At 36.0% G+C, this 24,214-nt stretch overlaps 3 protein-coding genes across 6 annotated transcripts; all 3 read right to left on the reverse strand.

Annotated features, from left to right (window-relative positions):
• Positions 1-66: 66 nt before the first annotated feature.
• LOC101261219 (uncharacterized) lies at positions 67-9,488 on the reverse strand. Of its 2 annotated transcripts, none has more exons than XM_004236784.5 (12): positions 8,778-9,488; positions 7,652-7,768; positions 7,381-7,573; positions 7,027-7,193; positions 6,770-6,944; positions 4,467-4,528; positions 2,570-2,651; positions 2,265-2,322; positions 1,961-2,061; positions 931-1,014; positions 769-839; positions 67-500 (listed from the first exon to the last, which is right to left on the reverse strand). In XM_004236784.5, the coding sequence occupies exons 1-12, from the start codon at positions 9,227-9,229 to the stop codon at positions 374-376; spliced, it is 1,689 nt and encodes a 562-aa protein (XP_004236832.2). In that variant the 5' UTR covers positions 9,230-9,488; the 3' UTR covers positions 67-373. The 2 variants fall into 2 exon arrangements, with proteins under 2 accessions (XP_004236832.2, XP_025886375.2); XM_026030590.2 differs by having other exon boundaries at positions 7,652-7,782; positions 8,778-9,426.
• Positions 9,489-10,124: 636 nt separating this feature from the next.
• Positions 10,125-17,028, reverse strand: LOC101260925 (histidinol-phosphate aminotransferase, chloroplastic). 3 transcript variants are annotated; one of them, XM_010321013.4, is made up of 10 exons: positions 16,920-17,028; positions 16,552-16,796; positions 14,370-14,453; positions 14,117-14,271; positions 13,896-13,993; positions 13,003-13,111; positions 11,782-11,939; positions 11,401-11,543; positions 11,130-11,270; positions 10,125-10,518 (listed from the first exon to the last, which is right to left on the reverse strand). In XM_010321013.4, exons 2-10 carry the CDS (start codon positions 16,774-16,776, stop codon positions 10,387-10,389), a joined length of 1,245 nt encoding a protein of 414 aa, XP_010319315.2. In that variant the 5' UTR covers positions 16,777-16,796; positions 16,920-17,028; the 3' UTR covers positions 10,125-10,386. The 3 variants fall into 3 exon arrangements, with proteins under 3 accessions (XP_010319315.2, XP_004236831.2, XP_069152534.1); XM_004236783.5 differs by having other exon boundaries at positions 16,926-17,009; XM_069296433.1 differs by lacking the exon at positions 16,920-17,028 and having other exon boundaries at positions 16,552-16,909.
• Positions 17,029-17,815: 787 nt separating this feature from the next.
• On the reverse strand, positions 17,816-23,915 carry LOC101260632 (uncharacterized). Its single transcript, XM_004236782.5, has 4 exons — positions 23,098-23,915; positions 20,200-20,364; positions 18,950-19,434; positions 17,816-18,265 (listed from the first exon to the last, which is right to left on the reverse strand). The coding sequence occupies exons 1-4, from the start codon at positions 23,381-23,383 to the stop codon at positions 17,891-17,893; spliced, it is 1,311 nt and encodes a 436-aa protein (XP_004236830.1). The 5' UTR covers positions 23,384-23,915; the 3' UTR covers positions 17,816-17,890.
• Positions 23,916-24,214: the final 299 nt, after the last annotated feature.

The raw sequence follows: 24,214 nt of genomic DNA on the forward strand, positions 1-24,214 counted from the left end.
GAATCTTTCTAAATCATTTCATGTCAGCAAGGGGTGCATGCTCCTTCAAGCATCTGAAATAGGACAGGAATGAAACAGTGATTTTCATATTTGCACATGATGAATGAAAACATAAATAGGCACTGAAAAGTACTACTGATGCATCATACAGGGAATTTTTCAAGAAAAATGAGCATCTTGTTATCCTCAAATTTATCTCACTTACAATCCTATACAAGCAAACTCTTAAGGATTTTGATAAGCTCTAAACCCCCATCCTCTAAGTAAAAACAATGTAAGCTACAAGAAAAAAAGTTGCATCTTTAAACTTTTGAGTATAGAGGGAGCTCAACATAATCCACATGGAAATTGGTTGTAAATCATCTAATGAGAATCAGCTACTGTTCTGAATTGTCTGTGACTGGCATCTCTCCTCTGTTTCCTGTGTAGGAAGGAACTTACGCAGAGAGCGGTACTGCAATCGAACATTCTCACCGCTGTCCATAATCTTAAGCAAATACCTGGAGAAATTGAGAAGATCATTTTAGCGGTCCTTAAACAAGGAGAATCAAAGGATACTCAATTGTTATCAAATGATGGCTTAAGTTTTGAGCTGTCAAATTTGTTACTTCTCTAAATTGGATGGTCTTGCGCGTGTATCTCTAAGATTTCAGTAATTAAGCTAAACACCGCAAAGCATAATCCACGCAATACATGTTAGTGATCTAAATTGACATTCAAACAGCAGTAGATACGCAAAAATATTAACGAAATGCTCAGGCAACTAACCAGCCATTAAGACACTGTGATGTGATTACAGCTTCCTTTCCAACAAATTTATCTGGTGTCCTCCGATTTCCCTGCACAGTTCCGCATTCACATTACTGTAATTCGGCGAATCCTTTTCTATAGATTCCAAGAAGTTAGAATGCACAGGCGTAAAGATCTCACCTTTATAAGAACTTTCTCATTCACTGAGAATGGATACTGAACACCTTTATGCGGTCCATTTTCAGAAGGAAGCTCACCATTCTCCTGGACGAATTAAAGTAATGAGGATTTTCGAAGAATCACTCACAGGTATATTCAACAAAGATAATTTCAAATTTCAAACATTTATAGGTCAATGAAGCAAGAAATTTGCGATTTGCCCTAATCTAAAACAGAGCCTAAATACGGATGAACATAGATATCACTAAATCCAAACTTTTTCCAAGGCAAGAAAAGGATAGCAAAAACTGGATAAGCCTTTGCTTTCCCTAAACAAACTATGCAATCTGCCAAATCTACCAAAGGGAAATCATTCAACAAGGTTTTGACTTCACTATCAAAAGAACAATATACAAATGAGAAAAGAACATAAACCATTATACCATGTTAAGGTACATAATCAACATTTTCATTTTCACTAGGTAATTTCCAAATATATGATTCCTGTGCAGTTCAGATCTAACAAATCCTTCAAAAACTTTTCCGCGTCGAGTTTCAATCCGACACGATTTGGATGTGGGTGTCCAATCCATGCTAGGTTTGGTCAAACTAGCTTGGGTACTTTGGACTATTCTATAGCCAAGAGCAATTTGTTATTATACGAGTTAACTTATAAAAAGAAAATTACACAAAAAAGATGATAATTTGATAACTTCAATTAGCTGTCAAATATATACTTGTATATGTTTTACATTGGTTCTTCCTTAAAAACCACCCATAATCCTATCCATATTCCTGAATCCTACAATTTAGGTAATGATAAATCCAACCTTTATATCTGCTACCGTATTGGGTGCCCACACCCATATCCGAGCAACATAGCAACGGAAAATTATCCAAAAATTGACTAGGACATGTTAATTGTCATGTCATTGCATAAAAGTTAAAACCAGATTAAGATAGTTCCTTTTACCAGAAAACTGAAGACAATGAGCTACTATGCAGTTTGGATGGACAAGTCTGCAGCAAAATGGGGAAAATCAAAGCTTACCCTAATGTCTCCCACTTCTTTTCGACGCTTTCTAAGAGCTGCATTATGGAAAAGTCTTCGGTCATCCTCATGCTTCACTGCTGCAGCCGCAGTTCTCAGTACTGAAGATGAATAGTGTAAAACAGATGGCAGAATTAATGAGAAAAATCATTTAAAATTGAGTAAGAGGTACCAGAAGAGAATTAATTAGAGTGTGTTGGGAAACAATTTTTTATAGAAAAAAAATGGAAGTCTGAAGGAGAAGATATGTATATAATGTATAAATAAATGAGAGAGAGAGAGAAATAAATGAACTGGAGCTAACCGTGGTTAGGAATTAAGGAACCACGCTCAATTTCAGCATTGCAGAGGATACATCTTGCCTGTCATGATGAGATGAACGTGATTATGTTCTTGACTCATTCATCACTAACCCAATAAATGAAGACAACAACATGAAACCAAAAAGAAAAATGATGCTCAAGCAAGAGTTGTTTTGTCCATGAAGCAGTTGCACCAATATCCCATGTATGGTTTGGTCAAAGTCTGTGGTAGCTCATACCAATTAATAATCTTCATATTCTTATGAGAACAGATAAAATGGCTTGAGAAGAAGACAAAAACTCCTACCATATCAATAACCCTTTTCAGCATGAGACCACCAAAGGAATGTCCACATGAAACAAACATAGCATCTTCAAGGAATGCGCCACTGCAATGTTTCACATTGTAACGGTAAAGTAAATATTTTCCAGATGCAAGAAACTGTGCATTAATAACCCATGCATATGCTAATATGAATCATGAACGGAGCTAGAAAAAAATAGAGATACAAGCTTGGAATGGGGAGGGTGGGGGGTAAATACTACGACTATCAAGTTCAATTAAGAAGGCTACAAAAATTTCCAGATTAACACTTGACAAGGGAAGTTGAAACTAATATGCTTAGTCCAACATTCTGTGTACTGCAAGCAGCACACTGTTGTCATGCACTATTTAACTAGTTTAAGGGCCAAGGAAGAGTAGGAAATATAGCTTTTCCTACCTTTCCATAAGAAAACACAGATGCAAGTTCCAAATTCTTTATCCACTTCTTGATTCTATTCTAGTTAAGTCTCAGCACGGGATTGATGTGTTTCTTTTAATGCTTTAGTTGCTTTTAATGCTCGAGTTCCTCTCAGCCTCAAAATGCGTGAAGCTGCTAAAAATTTGCAAAATAGCACCCCAAATCATCTGAAAGCTTTTTGCAATCTCTCAACTGTTATGAGACCCCTCACTTCTGCACATTCTGCAACATGTAATAGCTCTAATCTAAGTGATGTACATGCATTAAAAATAAGCTTCACGGCTCAAGATGCAGCTTTCAATTGTTTCTTATATTTAGCCAAAGGCCTCTTTTTGGCTCTACTGATATTCAACGTTTTTCAGATCAGAGGGAACTCACAACAACTCAACTAACAGTGGTAGAGGTTTTGACTTCTCTCTTACTGTTTTTCCTCAGTTGGAGGTTGGGGTTTGAGCCGCATGCAAGTTTTTAGACTTTTACTATACTTAGTTATTAACTCAACACGATTGAGGGTAGCAATAAGTCTCTGTAAATATTTCCAGCATGAGAAACCAGAGCTAGCTCAGTTCCAAAAGAGTCGCACGCGTTCGTTCAATATCTCATAGCTCCTGTAACCAAACCACATTTCTTGTACGAATACCATGTGTAGAGTGAATACCAACTCTTTAGACCTTCTCAGCAGTTCTGTTTTGCAAGTACAAGTCATCTATAATGTTACGTCTCTGTTAGTTTTACAGTTGCCTGGCATTTTTTCCTTCAAACATCCCTTATACCAATTCTTTAGATCATTTCAGTGGTTCTGTTTGCAAGTTTTAGGCATCTATATGGTCATGTTATGTCTCTGCTAGTTTTACAGTTGCCTAGCATTTTTTCCTTCAAACATACCTAATTCCTCTCAGACAGACTGTATATGGAACATAGAGGAATTGGCTTCCATATATTTCTTTTGCAAGGGTAACATTGTAATAGAATGACAGAGATATGCTTTTCTATAAGTGCAGAGATTATGTACTTGTAAGACTCTAAGTCTTTAGTGGAGAACAAGGGCCTGCTTTTGTTCTATAACGGTACCCTCTTGATACTGTTCATCACCAAACTTACTACATTTCATTAAGAAGAAAATGTTATCTGCATTATTTTGCTAGGAAATTTTTTAAGAAGATATAATCTTGAAAACTTCTGCAAGACCTTTAGTCAAACTAGGCCAGCGTTTCTTAAACTTCTTGCTATAAATGGAAGTAAGGGATGTCAATTTATCAGGTTAAAAGTTTGAGACTAAGAAAGTATAAGATGTTTAATATACTCATGCAGTAAATTTTAATGCAGTCAATTTATCAGTTTAATATACTCATGCAGTAAATATGCTGCTATATTGTCTTCTTTTTTTTTCTTGCAACTAATATGCTGCTATATTTAACCAGAAAAGAAGGAGAAAAGTCCATTTGACAAATTAAAACTTACGATAAGGGATCTGAAAGAACACTTCTGAGTGATGGTTCCTTATTTACATTGTCTCGGGCCACCTGCAGATCCAGGGCAAGAATGAGATGTCTTCTTATGTTGTATTCAGACCAAAATATCCATGGTCCAACTATTATGGTGTCAACCACCAATATAGGAAAGACATGCTAACGTCAAGTGTTTTTGTTTCCACCACAAGAACAGTTTTCACTTTTTGTGCAATTACAAAAGACGTGTTATGTAAGGAGAGGAGTGTATCCAACTAAAGGTTCAAAAGTATCAAAAGAGAAGGTAATTCCAGGTCCAGTATGTAAAGAAGCAGACAAGTTCCACATTGATATTTCCCTTTTTAAGATTGTCTCGAGTCACATATTGATCTTGACCTAGAATGAGATGTCTCCTCTTCTCCTAGAATGACATGTCTACATTCATGCTGCATTCAAATGAAGTTATTTCTGCTCCAGTTCATGTGGAATTGATCATTCAAGGTAAACAAAGAACGTCCATATTCCAAGGAAAATATTTGTCCAAGTAAAATTACATTGTGGTACGGGAGTTGAATCTCAAGCTCAGCACGCAGCAAGAGAGATGTGGAAAGAGAAGAAAACACGAGGTAGAGGACCAAATCCCCTAGGTGGTCTCATGTTTTATGTTAAATGATTAAACATAAAGCATGATTAACACTAGATGCTTCGTTGAAATGAAGTTGAAGACAGTTGTTTCTTTTCTCTTTGAGATATATCGGGTCACCTAGCACTGTCAATGAAAATTTGCAGGAATGGAATGGTTACGAGATGTGCGACTTCATGGCATTAAACTAATGAGTCATAAGATAAAACTCTTTGCGAGAAAGAATGGAAAAGCGTAGACTTAGGAATACGACAAGAAACAGAGAACCAATTTGGATTTATGCCTGGTAGATAATGGAGGCTATATTCTTGGTAAGAAGAATGATGAAATTTTACTGCGAAAGGGAGAAAACTCCACATATTGTATCCATTGGTCCTAGAGAAAGCATATGATAGTGTCCATGAGAAGTCCTTTGGTGGTGATGGGGAAAAAAGGAATTCAGAATAATAATATAGATATCATAAAGGACATGTATGAAGGAGTCGTCACTAGCATGAGAACAGTCATAGGAGATACAAGAGGTCCCCAAAATGGTATCGGAACAAGATAGTCAAAATGGAAATGTTACCAGGGTGTTATGTGATGGAAAGATGCTTACAAGGTCAAAGATAAGTTCTACAAAACAATTATGAACCACAATGCTATATGATAAATGTTGGACCGCTAAATCCAACATATCCACAAGAAAAGTGTTGCAGATATGTGGATACTAAGATGGATGTGCAGTCATACAAAATTAGATAAGACTAAATTGACCACGTGTCAGAAAGTTCAAGTAACACATATTGAGGACAAAGTGAGAGAAGGTAGCTTGAGATTGTTGGTCATGTCTTGTGTCAACCTACAGATGCACTTATTTGCAACTGTGAAACTATGCTTGACTAAAAGTGTTAAAAGGAGAGGAGATAGACCTAAAATCACATGAACAATTTCATTATAATTAATGCAGACTTTGGTAAAGATAAGGCACAATGGAGGAAAAATATTCCAATAGGTGATATTTAATAGTAGGGAATAAGTTTTAGTCCCGTTAGAGGACTTCTATTATTATTTTATACTTATTTACATATATTAAATTATTCACTTTTACTTTTATTTCGCATGACGATACATGAATTGAGCATAAATGGAATAGTGAGGGTTCATATATAAGATCTCAACTTTGGGACTGAAGCATAGTAGTAATTGTGAATGGTTACAAGATCAGGAAAGGGATGAAAAAGCGTTGAACGATCATTCTTTAGGTATGCTGGGTGCTACAGAGAGAAAGGAAGCAGAGGTGCACCTGTACAGTCGCTAAAATATAAGTACCTTAGATTCTAGTCATCTGGTGTAAGTTAATAGACGCATACGTGATTGACCAGAGCTCCATTGACGTTACCCAATTACTGGAGGAAAATGATTGTATAGGGTGTTTTGAAACTGACTAACACCATCTTAGTGCTGGTTATGCCATATTAACGAACTATTTTTGTACTCATCGGTAAAAAGAGTTGATAAGACTTGAGAGAAAAAGGAACATAATCTGATTATGAAGCACTCACACCTAAATTGAAGTTTTTACTCGGCGCAAAACCAAAACAGACCCCATAGCATTAAAACTTTGCAGAAAAAGGCTTTTGCCTGTGCAAAGAGAAACACCATTTGACCATCTGAAAAGAAATAGTACTTACATAAGCATTATCAGTATTGCTACAAAGCATGTCTTCCTCGGCTGAAAGGTCATCCATAAACTGGCTTACAGATATTGGCACGTAGCTATGAGGAATAACATGACCAGCAGCTGTAATCGGAGAACAATCCAGTATTGCATTGCTCTGAGGTATAAGCCTAAATGCAAGTGATGTCCTACAAGATGTAGCTGAACAGCTCAGTATTTGAGTAAACTGAATTTAGTAAGCCACTTAAAAGCTCAACAAGCCATGTCTACCTTCCACCACAAGTAGTGCCCACATAATTATCAGCTGAACCCCGGTATACGGCTGCAGGACGAAGACCGGCAGTAGCATGGCTGAGAGCTTTCCCAGTAAGCAATAGTAAATCCCCAGGAGTCAAGCCACTATCTGCTAGATACCAACGACCATTGGGATCACAAACCTAGGGATAAAAAAGAAACAAGCAAGGAAAATGACTGATGGCACAGGATCAAGAAAGGAGCTTTTTAAAAATATATATACATAGAGAGAGGGAGGGGGGGGGGGGGGGGGAGTTGTAACATATTATTTGGAAACTATGCACAATCTGAAACTTAAATGAAAAATCTGAAAGAAATCAACAGGAATACCTGAAGACCAGGAGCATCAGATGAAACTAGTGTCAACAGCCCTTTCTCTACTTCACCATTTGTAACTAGCTTCCCTCCTCCAATAGCTCCTTTCCCATTTTGAGAGGTGGTATTGGAGAAGGTTGCAACAACAACAGATGAAGAGGCCTCATTAACGGGCAGCGGATTGTCATCAAGCAAGTGATTGAAGACACTACAGAGCACTATGTCTTTGGTCAGAATGCATTTAAGAGTCTGAATGATATGATCAAGCCATGACAGAAGTTCTTACTCGCTTCGCAATCGAAGATGCCTTGCAATTGCACATAAAGCAGCACGAGCTGCCCTTCCCATGCAGCGGAAAACTTCAGTCATGCATGGGGGAGAAGAGTCCATGTCTTCCAAAGGCCTAGCATATAAAAGCTGATTATCAAATCATTAATCCCATATGGAAGAGCGTCTAACCCTTAAATTTGAGATGTTCGAGACTACTAAAAGGAAACTAGACAGGCTTAACAAGAATGTATTCAAATTCAACTAGAGGTTGTTTTAAGTAAGTAATTGGTTAATAAAAAAAAATAAGCATTAAGAGTTGGTATTGTATACAGAGGGAGCCATCTATACAAAAACAAAAAAGAAAGGCCCCCATCACTTTCGATGCCACACTGGTGTCGAATTCTCCAAAAATACACTAATTTTGGAGAATCTGAGACGTACTCGTTGACAATTTTTGAAGAGTCTGAGCAACATAGTTACTGACAAGCACAATGCAAGTTCAGCTGTTGTACACTAAGGAAAAAAATAACTTTTTAGCAAATAGACTTCAAAATTTTTTACTATTTGTACGCCATTTGCATCAAACAAATCCCTCTTTCTGACCTCTGCAAACCAACCCTATCGAAAGCAATGCCAGACATGGAAATAAGTTCCCTCACTCCATTAATCATTCACATATTCTGACTCTGATTGTATAAGACTCTTTTTCTGTTCCTACATCTCTATAAGAATCAGACTTTCTCAGCTTTATAAAGGTGTCAAAAAGTGTCAGAATGGACCTCCTCAGAGCAAAACACTAGCATGATCAAGTTTTTTACAGTCTAGAGCACAAACAAACATTATGCATTGAGGTATCGTACTAAGGAGTGAGGAGTACTGATGACCAACAATCAATTACATTCATTCACCAACCAATCATCACCCCATCAATTAGGCCTAAACCACAAAGTAGCCTCCTTTCCCCTCTATCCATATGCACATACATAATCGTTGTAATCAAATGAACTTCTAGATTATTTTAAGCAACTCTCAACCTGCTGCAACCCACTTTTTCTTGGTTTGGAATTGACTATGCATAGTAGTTAAATTCTACAGCTTAAAAAAAAGGGGAAAAAAGAACACATTTTGCTGCTACTCCTTACCTTCCAGCTCTGTATATATAAACCCCACGACCACTCTTGCCCAACGCGGCCCCACCAGCGCCACCCCCACCATTCTGAGCAACCGCCCTCGTCTTAAAAAAGTACCTCGCCGACTCCAACCCACAACGCAACACTGCCGTACCTTCACCACCGAGCTCAATCACCGCAGCGTTATGCCGCATAAGTGATCCTGAAAGCGCTTCCACAGCCCGCAAATAAGGCCCAACCGGAGCTCCATCATAAGGTACAATATCGGAGAGCTTAACCCGTGCTAACGGCAACCCATGTTCCACAGAAGGCGACCCAATGGAAGGAAATAGCTGGGTATTTGAAGTAGGTGTGTTGGGGGATCTAAGAACGGAAGCTGAAGAAGGTGGGGGAGGATTGATTGGATGAGTTGAGGGAGCAGTGGAGTGATGATGCTGATGCTGATGCATCATGACCATAACCATGGATCATTTCCGTCTGTATATGTGCTTGATTTTTGCTATATTTGCATACAAACACTGAAAAATAGAGAGTTAAATTAGGGTTTATGCTGTTTGAGAGATGAAATTTTAGAGAATTTTGCAAAATGGGAAAATGGTGAGATTCTTGAAAAGGGAAATTTGGGAGGTTTTTGGCTTTGCAGAAAACCGTTCCTCTTTTTTTCTCCTTAAATTTGGCTTATGTCAATATATATATATAGAACTTCTATTCTATTTTATTTTTGTCATCGTTCTCAAAACTCAATTTCGAGATATGTTACAATAATTTTTAGACGTGAATTTTTTTTTAAAAAAAATTTGATCAATATTTATTTGGATATTTTTAGATGTGAAAGACGGTGATATCACATATTCTATGTGTAGGATGGATGAAATTGAAGTTCGCATTCGTAGTTTCGTGGTGATTAGATCAATTTATGTTGTATGAAGTCTGGTGTTGGTTGGTCAAGAACTTCCATTTGAGAAGATGAAAGATAAGAATGTTGAGTTGGATATATTACATATCGAAAGAGATAAGATTAAGAATAAAAATATCCCCGACAAAATAATTTTGGCCTCAACAAAGGACAAAGATGCAGAAAACGACGTTGAGATAGTTTAATTATGAGCAAAGGAGATATACAAACGAATCCCATGAGCAAGTGTGAGAGGTTGATTCTTCCTTTTACGTACGAATGCCGCTTTTTCTTGCTTGAAATCAATGAAAAACAAGTGTGATAAACGATTCTTTCATAAACAAGACTTTCTATCTTGTAGAAGTAACGTCACGCACGTACGTTGTGAAATTATTTAACAAACCAATCCTTTATAAAGAAAATCACATGGATGTATGATCCTTCTTAAAAAGTTAAAGAGAACATCAAGGAAAAACTAAATTATTTCTTCAAATGAGTCCAACCCTTTTATGAATTACAATATGAATTTTTTGCAATCAAGGGTCAAAAAGACCAAGTCTAAAGGTATAAAACTACAAATGCCATTGTATGGCCATTTTTTCAACATAATGTACACTTGAAGAACACTCTGTGACTCCTCATTTCCATACAAAGACTTATTTCTGAAGAATGATAGCATGAGAACACAAGACACTTCAGATTTTGTCGTACCGACCCAAAGCAAGATCAATAGAAGTGCTTGAGGCATTTCATCAATGCCTCGGTGTGCTCGGGCTTGCCTACAGAGACACGGACATATCCCTTCAACTCCTTGCTGTTGTAGTGACGGATCATCACTCCCATAGTCGCAAGGTCTTCCTGTAACACGAGTTTCTACAGTTAAAATGTAGGAGAGACTGAAATGCATTATTTACTGGCCAACTGCGCCTTCAAAATAGCAGAACGATATATTCATAAAACAGATGCAATACAAAGAAAGGGTGAGCATGGGGACTAATAGCATCACTTCACAACTGTGCCTAACTATAAATGTCAATACTACTATTACTACTACGACCTTACGCATCAAACAACAATTCTTCAATCTCAACCCAATGATCTCCGACTTATTCCACTGTAAAAGACCTCAAATACGTCACATCCTCAATCTTATGTTAATTCACTACCTCAGTAATGATTGGTCATCTCTCGCTTAGCATAATCATCGAGTATCTTGGCAATCGAACAAACTCTCTGTAATTCCATGCACTACCATAACATAAAAGAAACAAGGTAATCTATTAAAATAATTTTTACTTTATTCATGTTCTTTAATACTTCTTTCACCTTGGTATCAAGCTTATACATATTAACGTATAGCCCAGGATGAAAAGACATGAGACCAAATTAAATAAATAAATGAATCGGAAGAGAAGAAGCGACATAATTGACTTTACAAGTACAGAATTAGGTGATATAAGCACGTTTACCTTCAATTTCTTAGCATCCATTCCAGACGTAACTTTACAGAGAATGAAATTAGAATAGCTAGGGTATGGATCAAGAAACGGGACTTCTTTCAAGAGATTAAATAGTCTCTCCCTTTCTTGCACCAGTGCCACTTTCACATTCTGGTATAAATGACACAATAATCAGTAAAACTTTCCAAAAAAATGATACTGTTACTTATAAAAGAGATTGAAACATTTGAGCAAAGTTACTCAGTAATGCACAGTGGAAATGTTCCATATCCTAAGATACCTCCAGATACGTGGGGTTCTTTAAAGCAGCACAAGCAGCAACTTCAGCAGCAACAGACACATTATATGGTTGCTTTGCTCGCCAAAGGAATTCAATAATACTCCGTGGAAAAGCTCCATATCCTACTCTTAGTCCAGCTAAACCTGAGGATTGGAATACCACTTAAATTAGTCAACTATACTTGAATCCCAATCACCCATTTATGACAGCAATTGTAAACACTAATTTCGTGAACAGGATACTCAGGAGACGATGATGTATCAGCTACAACTTATAAGATCTTGCACTATATCAGCAAAAGAGCAACAAGAGGCAGACGGTTTTTCCAAGCATACATATTGCATTCTCTCATAGATGTCAAATGGAAAAGAATGAACCTACCAGCTCTTTTGCTGAACGTGCGAAGAACAATCAGATTTTCATGCTTCTTCACCCACTTCATCTTAGACTCCATTCCAGAAAACTCAACATATGCTTCATCCAATATTACCAATATGGGCAGGTGAAGTATTTCCAAAAGAGTTTCATCATCAATTATACTGTTCAACAACATGATAGATTGTCTCAATAGAATAACATAAAGGAGGTAAGGTATCTATTGAAGTGTGTAACCATCTCATCTAAAAACATAAGCTATTAGAAAGATCACAGTTTTTACTAGTTAGTAATATTCTCAACACGCTCCCTCACGTGCGGCCCTGATTCTTTTTCATGGGCCTAACACGTGGAAATTCTTTTTAATTTAGGTGGTGGTGAGATCGATCTCAGGACCTCTGTCTGGCCTGATACCATGTTTGAAGTGTGTTTATGTATAATACCAAACAAACTCTAAATACAATATAAATTTCGATTGTCCTATTCCCTTAGGTGAAGAAATACATGCAAAACTCTTATTTCAAAAAATAAAATAAAATACATGCAAAAAGATGGAAAGCATACAAAATAATTATCTGCATAAAAATGTTATTTTGATTAATTCAATAAAAAAGAATTAATATTTGATCAATTTACTTCATAATTGCTTATAGCTCTTTTTACACCAATAATGTCATTATTTTTAATTATTGAGAAGTAATGATATTCTATAAATGGTAAACAACAGTAAGATGGTGTGTTAAAAATTAAAAAGTGTGCAAAGCCCCAATCATATGCAGCATGGAATCTACATCATTTATAATGGCCATGTTGCACCAAAAAATCTAGCAAAGAAATACAATTTTGTTTAAGATTATGCATGTTGCTATGTTTGTCTTCAAAAAATTAGTATGTTTCTTTCCATCCATATTGTCCACCAAACAATGATGGGAATAGTATCGCGACCATCTCATCATTGGTGTTCTCCTCCAATTAAAAAAGAAACACAGTATTACTGGCTAAATTGAGATTCTAGTAATACTTTCCTATTAGTCATTTTCTCCATCTCACGAACCTAGAAAATAGTGAAAAAAATGAAAAAAGGAAAGCTGCAACTGAAAGCTTTGAAGATGATTGGAACTAAGACAGGAGGGATTGGGGGTAGAGAAACTCTCACATGCAGTACAATCAAGGGGAGCAAAGTACAACCACAATGAGAAATAGACAAAGAATACAATGTAGCAATACCTCCCATCAGGATTATTAGGTGATGTCAGAAATATGCACTTTGGTTTCTCACGTTCAACCACTTCGGTAATCCGTTCAACGTCCAGGCTAAAGTCTGGGTTCCTAGGCACTGCCAGTTTGATAGAGCTACAGATTAATGTATTGATAGAAGTTCCAACAATAATTATCTCATTGAAGAAAATTAGAAATTCTCAGCTTATTTCATTTTGCGCCATGTTTTAAAGACCACTTTGTCTGAATGTAGAGTCTCTGCATTTTCACTGTACTCACTCCATTTCTCTCTTAAATTCCACAGTTTCACAGTACAGTATTACCAAGCAATACATCATTTATTGGAAATGCTGATGATTAAGTAACAACAGCAACTAACAAGCTGCAGTGATTCCAATACAACTACGTGTTATGAAAACTATCAATCCCCCATAAAGCACATATATAATCAGCTTACAATGATAACTAGGAGTCTAATATCCTTTGGAGTGAAAATGATTAGATCACAGTAGTTGTTTCAGGAATCAAAAAGAGCTTATACCCAACCATAAATAGATGTCATCAGATAATGACGGTATTTTACTGATCAAAAAAATTGATAAGAATGTCAGAGTGCTTTATCTAATGCAAGACCGAGTTATTGCTCGAACTAAGAGACAATAGAATCTTATCTATTTCTCTCTCTCTCTCTCTCTCTCTCTCTCTCTCTCTCTTACATTTAGTTCCTAACTTCTTCTGTATACCATTTATTTTTCCAAGATTTCCCATAATATATTCAACCAAAGATGATTTATTGCACCAAAACAAGTCCAAGTCCCAAGACTCTTCTAGAAGAGAAAGGATCTAAGACTCAGTATGATTATAATGAGGAACTCCGAAACATAATTAAAAATCATATTTACCCTTGATGACACCTGCTCCATTTACAGCTGCATCAAATTCATACATTGTGAAAGTGGGTGGGCAGTCAACAATCTTGTCACCAGGATCCAATACGCATCTGCAGCAGAGAACAATTAAATATCTGAACTGTAAGTCAAACAAGGACTATATCTCAAAATGACACACTTGTCAGCATTTAGTTAGACTTTATATAAAAGGATAGTCCAATCATGATATTTACCTCATTATCAAATCAATGAGTTCATCTGCACCGCACCCTGCAAGAATATACTCAGATTCAAGGCCAGAATCTTCAGCAAGAGCTGCACGCAGCGTGCGGCTTTCAGGATCAGGATAAATGTATGGAAATTTCATAGACCCCAAAGCTTCGTTTACCTGCAAGAACTTCAACAGCTTAAAATTGAGAAAGTGGAAAATAAATACACAAATATTTTTCCATTAAACAGTGGGCATTGCAAAAGATACAAACTTGCCTCTGGAGGAGGTCCATAGGGGTTTTCGTTAGCGTCTAATTTCACAATGTCCTCAGGCTTTCTACCAAGACGAGTGGACAAGACCTGTATAGGTGCAAGCAATTATTTAGATGCAACAAGAAAATATCACATCTAACACATAAAATACCAATCATATGGTGGTTATTAACTCATTATATCCCATAAAAACGAGAAGGAAAACGACAAATATATTAGAATTTCCTCATACCACCTTTCTTTGCATAGAAGACAGATGATTCAATCCTCACATTAAATATTTTTTTCCAGAGAGACAGAGGGAGAACTTGACATTTCATGTCTATCAACAAAAGGAGAAACAAGAAAAAAAAATGAAGAAATTTTTTTGTAAAGAACAAACCTCCTAGTAGTCATTGGCCTATCTAGCTAAGTAAAGAAGATATGGCTAATTCCTGTATGCCTAATGATTCAAGACTCAAAGGGTCTATATTGTATAAAGTTTAGCGTACTTCCTCAGAAAATAATTCAAGACCCAAAGGATGATATACTGGAAATACTGTGCCAAGAAAATACATTTTTCATTAAGTAAACTTAATTACTGCAAATATCACATATTTCAATAGCAAACAGTTGGCAGCACAACTTGTATTCACAAAACCTGCCAAGCTGATAAAACAACAATCACCCACTAAATAGAGGAGAACATCTAATGTCCCTAAGGATAAATGCAATATAAAGGTAAATAGATAGGATGCTTAATTTGGTTCACTGAAACCATTGACAAAATAGTAAATGACAAAGCTCAGATGCCAGATAGAGGCAGCTTCCCCCACCCTGCACAAATCTAATGTTTCACATTTTTAGTTAGTATCCTATTAAAATTTCTCAAGTTTCAATGGTTCCATTTTAATGAATACCCTCTGCCCAACCAAGAAAGGCAATGTTATTCATATTCCTATATAAGTTCCCCCACCCACCCCCAAAGTCCTAGCTGCAGCACTGAGCATTTTCAGTAGTGAGTTTAAGTTCTCAAAGTCCTCCTTCTGGTTTGATTATTTAACTTGATTCGCTCAACTTAATATAAGGTTAACTATACAACAACAGTTAGCTTCAGTCTATATGAATCTTCACTGACCATTTTACTTCATACAACCTCATCTCATGCCAATATTATACAAAAATATATAATTTTTTAAAAAAGGTACAAAAAGTTCTTTATATTTTCTACCAACATATAATTTCTGGAAGGTTGACTATAATCAGTACATTGTCTCCGACAATACAATTAGTAACAGCTTTAAGTTCTACGCACTATGAATATATTTATAAAAACAAGTCACTTAAAAGGTAATTGCAAGTAACACTATTTTTTTTCTTTGATGACCATGGTGTTTCAGCCAACTTTGGCACACCTCGATTAGTTCCACGGGACACCAGCCACCGCCCACTAGCAACAAGTACCACTATTTGTTTTGATGATCATGGTGTCCGAGTCAGCTTTCACAGACCTCGACTAATTGCACGGTATACCTAACACCTCCCACTAGCAACATGTATAGGTAAGACTATTTTTTTTGATGACATGATGTGCGAGCCAACTTTCACACACCTCGACTAATTGCACGGAATACCTAACACCTCTCACCAACAACAGGTACCGCTATTGCAGGTAACACTATTTTTCTTTTTGTTGACCATGGTGTCCGAGCAAACTTTTGTACACCTCAACTAATTCCTAAGGATATTTGTCACCTCCAACTAGCAACAAGTACCACTATTGATTGCATTGGTTCATATATAAACTCCTTTCACCAATAAATAGAATAAAACTAAATGTAATCAGCCATACAACAAGAAATAAGAAATGGATCCTACAAATTCACCTCAAATAGCCAAATGGGTTGATAAGGGGGCAATTTAAGAAGACGGGTCCCAATAAAAGAACCTCCCTTTACACTACTATATATTTTGTTTTTGATCATGGTGTTCAAGCAAACTTTCACACAACTCGACTAATTCAATGAAATACCTGCCACCTCTCATCAGCAAGATGTATCACTACAGGTAACGCTATTGAGTGCAATGATTCATATATATATATAGATATATAGAACTTATAAACTCCTTTCACCAATAAATGGAATAAAACTAAATGTAATCCACCAATACAACACGAAATAAGAAATGGGTCCCAAATACTCACCTCAAATGGCAAAATGGGTTGGTAAGGGGACAATTTAAGAAGATGGGTCCGAATAAAAGAACCCCCATTTACACCTTGTTTCTGCTGATGGCTCTCCTCTTCTTGCACTGACACTGAAGAGGCCATACAAGCAATTCTCCTCCTCCGATTCCCTTCGTTTAAAGAACTGGGTTTTGCTCTAACAATGCTAATAGATGAAATGTTGCATAATTCAATCACACCCATCAATCAAAACTTGCTATATCCTGCATTCAAAGTTCAATTCTTGAAAAACTCAAAGCAAAATCAATAAATCATTACATATATAGAGAGAGTAGAGAGAGAAACTGTATATATAATATATAGAGAGAGAAAGTAGAGAGAGTAACTGGTACAACTGGATTGCCGGCGGGAGAGGAACAAGTTTTGCAGGCGGAGAGTGATGGTCGACTTGCCTAAGGTGAAGTGCATTAGTAGCCATTTTTAGGGTTGTTATTTAAAACGTAACCAATATTCGAAAATGTATTTAAAATATAGCCACAATTAGAACTTGAAATGTAATTCAAGTTTGAATGTTTTGAATTGATAACTCAAAGTGGTTTAAGCCTTTAAGGTGTGTGGGAGGCTAAAAGTATAAATATGTGAACTTTTCGATAGTTTGATTAGAGTTATGTCGATATTAAATAAGAGAAAATCTATGTATTTTTTTTATAAAGATATTAATTATGCAAAATTTTGTTATTTTAATTCCATCTTTATAAGATAATACACAGATTCATTCATAACTTGTACATTTTATTAACTATATGAATTTTCAAATTCCAAACTATACCCAAGGAATTTTAAGTTTTTTTTTTCCGTAACACAAGAATTTAATACATGCATAATTCAAAGACATTTAAAAATTGCCAAACCAGCATTTTTAAAGTGGAAATCTTCACTTTGTTTCACTATAATGTGATATTTATGTATGTTTTAATTTCTAAAATATTTATTTGACTTTTTTTTCCAATTAGGATAAGATATTCACGTTAAAGCCTAACTAATATAAATACCACGTAAAATTCCATCAAGAAGAAGCGCTCCCTATTAAAGATTTCACAGTACACATGATTCTTTTGTTATGTTTTTTTGATTGAATAAGTATCCCACGTTTACGATACGCAAGGTCCGGGGATGGGTCATACTCTCAAGTGGGTGTAACATACACAACCTACCATGATACAAGCATCAATAGTTCATTCCATGACTCGAACTCGTGACCAATAGGTCCCACGGAGATAACTTTACCATTGGTCCAAAATTTCCCTTCAAACACAGACTGTACAATAAAAACTTGATACAATTTTTTTTAAACATTTCAGGTTACTGCAACTGAAACTTGTCCACTCCAACTACATGAAGCAACAACATTAGACATGACAGGATGGAATACAACATCGATGCAAGCCTCATTGTATGCCTTAATCTTTCTGATGAGCTTACAAGTATTCGAGTCGTAAACATAAATGTATCCATCAGAGGAACCAGATATCACTTTGTCACCATCCAAGCTGAAATTGCATTTTATGGGGAATCCAGAAACACTATGGCCTTCATATCTCCTGTACTTGTCAAGTCCAAATGGAGGCTTGGTAGAGAAAATTGCTATGTAGTTTCCATTCGACTGTGCTATGAATTTGGGATCAGAAGGGTGGCATCTTATCGAGGGACATGTATATGCTTCACAGTAAACCTGAAAGTGTTCACGAAATTAGCCTTCTTTTACAGAAAACAGATTAGATTTGGCAAATAAGTGCTATGACATATTCCTGAGGATGTGAATGTAGATGATTGTTGTGCGTGACATGACAAAAGATATCCTCACTTTCTTAATGGTCATGGATGTGCACAATTTCTCCTGAACCTACAAATGTGCAAATTAAGAATACAGAGGCCATGTATTATGTAAGAGCAGAGAACAAAAAGATGGGGACAGAAGAACAGACCCTTGACTGAAAGATGAGAAGATTAGAAACTTCAAAGGGAGAGCCTGGAAAAAGAAAAGAAGAAAAGAAAGGAGACAACAGGGAGAAGGACTATGATAGTCAACTGGACAATAGTGAATTAGCTACATTAGAGGATTGGAAATGTCATGTACGACTTCTGCACTGACTCAGTACGTGACAGATCATAGAAAAGTGGTGATTTTTCTTTCTTTTTTCCTATTAGGCATGCATTTGCATAAACATTGATGAACACCTTCAGGCTTCAAGCATTCTTGATTGTACGAACAATATCTACATTTCTAACAACACTCAAGAAATGTGAAGGGAAATAACATCTTTGACATTTTTACCTAATGACTACATAATCGATGACGTGAAAAAATCAGAAGCAGAAGGAAACAAAACCAAAAGACATCAATGAAGAAATTTACCTGGTTAGATAGAGGGATTTCTCGTGATACATCCCAAACCATAATTGAATTTTCACTAATATTGCTTTTGGATGTATCACTTGATGAAATTATTCGCTTTGCGTCAACTGTAAATTCAGCATCAAGGATAGGATCAGGATTTCGCACATATTGATGGACCACCTTCCCAGCTCTTATATCCCATATTTTAAGGTGACCTTTCGAACCTCCAGAGAGAAAGAGATTATAATTATCTGGATGGAATTTTACCACTCCAACAACTTGATCCTCATTGAAAACCTGGGTTTCAGTTCCTTTTTCAACATCAATCAACCTTGATGTGCAGTCATATCCACAAGAGAGCACAAATAGACCATATGGCGACCACTTCACATCTTTGACAGCCGCTTTGTGACAATTAAGTACACGTGCTTTCTTCTGATCTCTGCTCCACACATTCCATATACAGACAGTTTGATCCATTCCGGCAGATACTAAAAGGTGAGCTGCATGGTGAATAGCATACATGAATACAAGTATGCTATTGAATCAGCAAAGCATCACAAATCAGAAAATATACAATTAACATTATAGATTTCACAACTAAATGATTTCACGTAAGTAATCAAGCGAATCATTGACTCACATCATTGTAAAATAGTGAAAATTATTGTGCTTGGTTAACAAAGCATTGTTGGTATTTTGATACCTAAAGAGAGATTTTTTTTCTTGGTTTTTGAATACCTAATGCAAAAGTTTTTCTTCTTGGTTTTTGAAAAGGCTAAAGTTAATTATTTTTTTCCTACGATAGCACAGAACTTCAAAAATTTAGCCATTCATTTATTTTCCACTTTATATTTTTTTCAACAAAGTCTTGATTCTTTTTGAGTAATTACTTCTTTTCCTTATTGTTTTGGTAAAGAACAAGAAAACTACATCCATCTGGTCCTTCTTTCAATAAATTTGGAAAAAGTATCTACCTTTCTAGATATCAGAAGTAAACAGACAAAGTACACCAGGGCCCAAGCATATATCTGGAGCAGTTCATGTAACTGATCCAGTCTCATCCTACTAAATGCATGAACTGATGCAGTTTCACAGTGAAGTCTAATTTGTAGGGATTGAAACCACAAGGGAGTTCTGAATCTATTTCAACATCAATGGCGGCAGCCAGCAGGTAATCATCAGGATCCGGAGGCATCCATGCTAAAAAATTATATGCCAATTTTGATAAATAGGATTTACAACTTTGGCAGGGTTTAAACACTCACCATGACTTGTAGACCACTGTACAGCATTAACTGATCTTTTGTGTCCATCTAGAACTACAGACAGTCTTTCTGGCGTGTGGATCATGTTCCCGTAGATTTTAGTTTGATCTCTCAAAGCTGACAAAATATTATGTGGCAGAACTGAATCCAAAATGCTCCCTAAAACTAAAGACAAAAAAACTCCAAATCATCAGTTGCAGATAAAATTCAAATTGAATGCAGAAGATCGAGAGAAAAGGTGCTAACTATTGCACAAAATATTACTATAAATTTGCACAACAAGAAAAGTTGCCGAGAGGTTCCTAGTTGCTTTCATGTTAGTAAGACTTGTTGAGCCTCCTTTGACACTCTGATGGGCAACAGTGACATCCTCTCAAAACTAAAGATCTTCCTCGCATAGACATAAATTGCAATGAAAAACTGATGAGTTGCTCAACAAACGTCCTTCCCTAAGGTGAATATTTGCCAAACGTCAATAGTTGGGTCCAGTAATTTTTCTACTGAGACTCTTGACACTAAAGCAACTGTTTAGATAATGTTATATGAATTTAATAGCAAGAGAATAAAAAAGGGAAAAAGTTCACTATAGGTAAGGGACTGCTGTGGAGTTTATTAAAAGATGAACCACTTCACAAGCCAAAAAGAGTAGGGAAGGGAATTTCTGTGGAGTTAATTGAAGGATGACTGAACTCACAAGCCAATTTAGCCATTTTTCCAAAAATGGTGCTAAATGATGATCTGCCATTGCACTGCTAGCCACATCTTACAAACTAGATTTCGGCAAATCAACCACTGATATAACTTATCGTGTTACAAATTCCTTCTTGATTTCCACTGACAGTAGCGTTCGGACAAGGGTAGTTACTCTTATTCTTAACAAACAGCTCCACTAACGCAAGGTAGCAGCTAAGTGAAGGGATGAGTTATCTCAAGTGGAGGACTGACTGTCTGTATTAGTTGTAAGCTTATACACAACAAACCTTTTTTTTGAACATCGAATCCAAAACAAACTTTGGGTCATGAGTTCACAATTTAAGCTGGTGACATGATAGTTAAGCATAAAGCAATCAGCAATATAAAGGTTGCTGGTTAATTAGGTTTCAGCTGTAATAAGCAACAATAAAAGCACAGAATGTCTGGAAGAGCTCATCTTCATTCAATAATGCATCAATCTGCCAAAACATCAAAGATAGTCCTCTCTTTTCTTTCCCTCTTAACATGATGCATCTCTTCTCCAACAGGACCTCTTCAGTTCCCTAGTTCTTCGGATAAATAAAAGGGTTCTGAATATGCTTCTCATTAGTAATAAATGACTTATCCTTGCATAGAAAAATTGAAGGGGTCTCTTTGGCAACAATTAAACATTTTAAATCCATTGGCTTCTTATTTAGTACTTTTTCAAAAATGAAAGTGGTATTACATCAATATGCAAGCACCTCAACAATCCACAAGCCTGTTACATACAACACACAAGCACAGGTCCGGGTAATCCTATTTATCATGGTCAGAGCAGATTGCCTCACACTTTTGTTGCAGCTGTAAATTAAGCACTAAACCATTCCCTTCACATCAAATTCACCCTCTTCAAAAGGAAAAGGATGACAAATTTCAGCCTTTTAGGCATAAATATTCGTCTAGTATTGTTCCAGTATTTGCAAATACTAGTTTGACAATGAGTATTTGAAAATATTGAACCTCACATGAAATATCGAAATATTGACATGAAGGTGTATGTAACTAGCTTTTTCTTTCCAAGTGAACTTCATGTCCAGAAATAACTCCAACTTCTACATTTTTTTTCACTTCAACTTCAAGTACACTTTTTTAAAGAAAACTTTTTGAGACAAAGGTAATTGTGTATTCACAAAAGGCTCATCATCAAATAAATGAAGAGCATAGGTCACTTACAATCTCATCAGAGCATATCAAACTTCAACATAGATACTATCCAAAATGCTTAACTGTTGCAGTTGTGATAGGAACTTGGACCTCTAAGGGTGTGTTTGTTATGGAGAAAAACATTTTCCAACAAATGTTTTTCAATTTTTCCATGTTTGGTCGGTAAAATTTTTGGAGAACATTTCTCTAGAAAAAAAGTTCCTTAAAGACGAAGAAAATGACTTCCCTAATGGATGTAGAGAAAACAAGTTCTGCAAGTGACATTCCAAATTGATTGTATATTTGTATTCTCCCCACGCCCCACCCTCCAACACACTTCATTTTTCACCTTCAGCCCATAGCCCTAATCTCCACTCCTACCTCCTATAGTATTTGACTAGATTATGTACAAATATTTTTTATTTACATGCCGAACACAAGAAAATGAGTAACCAACATTTTCCTTCATACCTGAAAAACATTTTCCTTCATACCGAACAACCCCAGTGTTATCACAAGCAAAAAGCGCAGAAAATCTCTAAGATTTATTAGGACTTCAAGTACAAAGATAAGCATGAAACCAACCATAAAGGAAGAAACAATACACACACACACACACACATATATATATAGATGTTTAGTCCAAGAGTAATAATTCTAAACATGAATGAGAAATATATGGGAAAAAAATTTGAATCTTTTCTTATGATAATAGTAAATTCTCAATTTATTGGCAAGGGAAAGTATGTCTTAGAAACTTGATACGTTTTGACACTCTATGGGGCTTAAGCACGTATTCGACAACAATGACACTCCCTAAGTTGTTACTCGCATTACTTCCATGTCTCAATCCTAAAACCATCCCCTTTTGAACAAAATCATCTTCTTTTAAACAAAAGAGTATCATATACTTAACTTATCTGAAATTTTTCAACACCAACCAAACACAGAGCTCATAATAAGTTCTCAGTTTTAAGTAAAATAAAAAGAGAGAGAGGGACAAGATAGCAATTGCAAAACCTGGTGAACTGTTAGGGGAAACCGTTGTGCTGAGGTCTGGAACTTTCTCCACTGAATCCATGGCAGCTCTCTCTCTCTTAGAAATGTATCTTCCTGGAAGGGAAGCTTGCGCTGGGAGATTGGTACTTGGATTAGGCTTGTAGAGTGGCACATGATTGCCAACTTGATGAAAATTCTCGAATTTGGCTCGTTTCGGCTGTGGCAAAATGGGTCTTTGAAGGTGAATTCCACCATTGTCGTCTTCTTCATCAGAGGTTCCGCCATAGACTTTACACAGAAGGTCCATTCGATCAAATTCGATCCCCAATTCAACAAAAATTCAATCGAGCTAAAATTAGGGCAAAATTGAGACGAATTTCTTCAATTGTTCTTCAAAAAGTTTGATTATACAGTATATTATTCTTAAGGGACCGAATTGTAATAGTTGAAACTACTAATATTATTCTTAAGGGACTGAAATGCAAGAAAAAAAAGACTTCTGGGACCTGGATTCATTTTTTCAGTTATTATAGCTGCTAACAGCTATGTACTACCTTTCCATAGGAATGTACAACTCATGTAAGTTTGGTCTTTACACTTTGTTTGAATGGTGATTATGTATTGTTTGATAACGTGTCGTATCGTACTGTATTATTTTGATAAATATAATGTTTGGACGAATCGTTTCATTGACGTCATACATCAACAATTTGAAGGTTTTTTTTTTTAGTTTGTCTGTCGTATAGGGTTTGCCTAGTACAACTTACATTTTCTATGTTGTTTGCAGGCTATTACACAGCGAGAATTTACCTAATGTGCACAAGTGTTCCTTTGAAGGACAGAGGTTGTGACACAAAAATTGTAGTTGTTACGGGTAAAATAAAAATAAAATTGAAGGGCAAACCTAAAATATAAAAGTAGGATAAATGATAAGGTGTGATTATTAGTAAATAAATACAAGATGATTAAAAAAAGAAATAAGATAACAATACCATCGCACCAATTAGTATTACATAAAATGAGACTTTCATCCTTAAATAATAATGAATATGATGATACGATATTAGTAAAATATAAATAACAATCAAAATAAATATTGTATTTAAATCAACAATAGAATACAAATCATCATACTAGG

Source organism: Solanum lycopersicum, chromosome 4, assembly GCF_036512215.1.
Source record: "Solanum lycopersicum chromosome 4, SLM_r2.1".
Taxonomy (NCBI): Eukaryota; Viridiplantae; Streptophyta; class Magnoliopsida; order Solanales; family Solanaceae; genus Solanum; species Solanum lycopersicum.